Here is a 4,074-nt window from a genome sequence, read left to right on the forward strand (position 1 = left end):
GTTCCTCTCACTCTAAATTAGTCAAAATACGACCCAAATATTTCACGGCAGTCGTTCTTAGGGTTAAATTTTCTCCATATTGGTCATAAAATTCGGAAGTTTTCGTCGGGAATGAGGTCAGGTTAGCGCCATCTCCCACAGTTTCTCTCTCTCTCTCTCTCTCTCTCTCTCTCTCTCTCTCTCTCTCTCTCTCTCTCTCTCTCTCTCTCTCTCTCTCTCTCTCTCTCTCTCAACAGAAATCAATCCATAGTATTAGAAGTTAAATTATAAACAAGAAATATATGAGTATTCTATTTCACATTCAAAATGAAACTTTTAGGAAGAAAACTTTATGAATGGGAAGATTTAGAAGACCCTGCAGCACTTTCACCACCTCCTCTGCTTACCAATATCAATAGTCTTATTACTAAGTCTCCCTCGCATCTAACGACAACCATTGCCATCCTCACGACACCATAACACAGAGGGAAGTTGCATGTCTCCCACGCTGCGACAGTGAACCAGCAACAGGAGCAGTTTAATTAGTGGGACTTAATGGGTATTCTCAAAAGTCCCCCGTGTCTCACAGGAAGGGCCTTGTGACACGAGGCTGTGACCACTCTAAGTTCTAATGACGCTATGTAAACGGAGTCTTTTTTGTCAACTGGTTTACTTAATACTATTATGGAAGTGCGGCAAACTGTGAAGTTTACGTTGTTACAGTACAACGGAGCAGAGGAAACAGAAAGAAAGGGAAAATAAGCCATGCCATCTTGACTATGGAGCATATTCTGAATCACTTCTGCCCCGCACCTCTACTACTCTGAAAAATCTAATTAAGTTATTAATAGGAGAATGACTCGTGACAACCCGGCTAATTTCCTTTGTGGCCTTTGGAAATAGTCCTGGTGAGAGCAAAGCGTTTTAAAGTAGAGCCCTAACTCTTTTAATAACAGTATGAGGTTTAAAAGATTAGATAATTTTATAGATGAGGATGATAGGTGGATATAGGTAGGTAAGTTTCATACAAGGACTGCCACGTGTGCCACTGCTCACGGCTTCGTGCTGCTTCTTTGTTTACTTATGCTCTTATGTTCGTAACTCGCTTTAAGGAAACTATCTGCCAGTACCCAAAAGCTCATTGACGACTTCACTCTGAGTCCTAAACCAACCAATAACATCTTCCTGAGAGAATAGAGTGGATGGTAATAAGATGTTCCCAGGAAGGCGGAACTACCTTACATTGTAAAAACATGTAAACTCACCAAGAGGGGAAGAAAAAGGGCTTGGGTACGTAAAATAGTTTTGAGTTCATATATAAGGAAAATTAGTGTAGTGTTAAATGGGAAGCGCTACCATCCAAAACAAAATAGGGATTAATGAAGGAAACATGACGTTAACAATAAACTTGGAGGAGTGGCACAAGCTACCTTCAGATACTATTACACGTGTATATGAAGAATCACCATAACTGCTTTCCTTTCACTTTACAGAAACACACGAGGAGGAGAAGACCTAGGATATGAGTCACTGAACCTTGAGAATTATATACAATGTATACCATGAAATTCATAAATTGTAGTAAGCTGGCGCGTATGAGGACAACTTTCAGGAGAATACGAACAGCTGCAAGATGGACTGCCAGATGGTACGCTGTCATCGCAAGTGTCCGACTTAACACTGAGTACTGGCGGTGAGCGAGAAGGAACAGTGGCAGGGATGTAGCATTCCATGGTCTACACCTGCTACACTGCTGCCCCGGTGATCAAGGTGAAGTCGTTTGAGGCGGAGGAGGTGCAACGAGCCTCCTTCAACATGTGTCGGGCGTGAATGTTTGAATCAATTTGGGTCTGTAGCAGGTCTGAGGACACCAGTACGCGCAGTACAGCTCTCCGGCGCTCCGTGACAACTTGTCTGCATTAATTACAACTCCACGAGAGAGAGAGAGAGAAAGACAGTGTTTGCTCCTCGGAATACATGGAATGAGGCTCAGTCTTCTTGCTTCTCTCCAAGGTGATGGTATAATTAAGGTGATTATATAATAAACAGAGAGGAATATATATATATATATATATATATATATATATATATATATATATATATATATATATATATATATATATATATATATATATATATATATATATATATATATATATAGTTTTTTTTTGTATGTGTGTGTGTGTGTGTGTGTGTGTGTGTGTGTGTGTGTGTGTGTGTGTGTGTGACCTTACCACAATTTTTCACGTAGCAGGATATACGAGCATTGTAATTGCATATTATTTTGTGCCAGTCCTAATTCAACATAGCACATGCGGGACATGGAGGAAAAGAAACATTTCATTGTTTCATGGTTACATTTCTCTTTAAGTTTATGTTTTATTTCAAGAGGGGCAGTAAGCAGGCAGACTGTGAGATCATGCAGCTGCAACGGGCCTGCAGGAGGCTGGGGCTGCCGCAGGTCAGTCAGGAGTGGCTGAAACAGGCGCTGGTGGCTGGGGGCGGCCGCCTTCTGGGCCGCGGTGCATACGGCGAAGTTCGTCTGGCAAAGGATCCTGAGGGTCGCCTTATGGTTGTTAAGACTTTTTACGGATCCGCGTCTGAATTGTTGGCAGAGGCAGACGCGTTGTGGGCGGCTCGCAGCGTGCCTGGCGTCCAAAGCCTCGTTGGTGTGTCTCCAGAATCCCTGCAGATCGTGAGCCTCTACGCGGGGCGGACCACTTTGTGTCGCGCCCTGAAGGAAGGATCTCTGAAATCCAAAGAAATCTTGTGGATCCTCAAGCAAGTTTTTACATCGATAGAGGGTTTGCACAAGGAAGGTCTCTGTCATAACGATATAAAGAGCGACAATGTTTGTCTGGCGCGTCGAGACGGAAGCGACCTGCAGGCCACTGTTATCGACCTTGGCCTGGCCCGCCGCCCCGGCACGGTGCCCTATGATTTTAAGCTCCGCAGACCAGACAGATTATATTGGTTATCACCAGAGCTGAAGAAAAGGGGCCGGTGCTGCAGCGCCACGGATGTGTATAGCTTGGCATCTCTGGTGCTACTGGCATCGGATAGCATGGATGCCCCTCCTAAGCAGCTACTGTGGTGGGCACAGAGGGCACAAACCCTGGAGCCAAGCGTTCGCCCGTCCCTGAGCGAAGGCATCGCCTTGCTGAGTTCCCTTATTAACCCAAGTCCACAGTACACACGCAGGGGAGGCTTACAGAGAGGCAAGGCGGGTACTTCCATTGAGGACTGTCTTCTTAGAGGATTCCAACAGAGGTCTTTAGATCTTGAAAATAAGTCCCAAGCCACCCAGCAGATCTCATCTTGCCTGTCTGCCCTCACTCACCCCTCCAGTCTCCGCGCCAGGCCCCGCCAACTCCCACACTCATTCTGACTTTTCCCAGCAATCGGTTACTCCTATCACGAGAAATGCTATGTGGCAAAATATGCTTTTAGCTTTCGCTTGCAGCAAAATGATGAAGTCACAGCAAATTAAGTGCAAGAGAGTACGTGTATTTTGCAAACCGAGCACACACATCTTTAAGCAAAATGTTAAACTGGTGGAACAGAGTAATGAACGCCAGGCAGAGGAGAAGAATTATTGCCCAAAAGCCTCAGCCTCTAAATCTTTTCGAATAACATTACTTTTTTTTTAATTCGTCATGATATTACACACACACACACACACACACACACACACACACACGGTCCAACACCAAATCCTCACCCTTACCCTCCCGCTTTCTTTTCCTTTCCGTGGCCCTGCTAAGCCTCCACCCTTCCGCGTAATTGAAATGCTGTCTTAGTGCCAAGGAAACGCTCGTAAAGTGTGATCTGTGCGCCGCCGGGAGATGTAAGTGAGAGAATATTTATGAGGATAAACTCACACATCTCGAAAGCTTTGTATAATTGACTTCGTAGTATGAAGAGCACAAGTGTGTGTGTGTGTGTGTGTGTGTGTGTGTGTGTGTGTGTGTGTGTGTGTGTGTGTGTGTGTGTGTGTGTGTGATAAGGACATAAATATAATTATAACATGGTGAAGCTGTGATGTTCCCTTCTTCCTTTCTCTAACTTTCCGCCCTGCAAACGTACAGCAAGTCA

General features: G+C 44.6%; 1 protein-coding gene across 1 annotated transcript; it reads left to right on the forward strand.

Annotated features, from left to right (window-relative positions):
* The first annotated feature begins 1,710 nt into the window (after positions 1-1,710).
* On the forward strand, positions 1,711-3,367 carry LOC135106993 (uncharacterized). Its single transcript, XM_064016504.1, has 2 exons — positions 1,711-1,749; positions 2,369-3,367. The coding sequence occupies exons 1-2, from the start codon at positions 1,711-1,713 to the stop codon at positions 3,365-3,367; spliced, it is 1,038 nt and encodes a 345-aa protein (XP_063872574.1).
* The last annotated feature ends 707 nt before the right edge of the window (positions 3,368-4,074 follow it).

This window comes from Scylla paramamosain, chromosome 2 (assembly GCF_035594125.1).
Source record: "Scylla paramamosain isolate STU-SP2022 chromosome 2, ASM3559412v1, whole genome shotgun sequence".
Classification (NCBI taxonomy): Eukaryota; Metazoa; Arthropoda; class Malacostraca; order Decapoda; family Portunidae; genus Scylla; species Scylla paramamosain.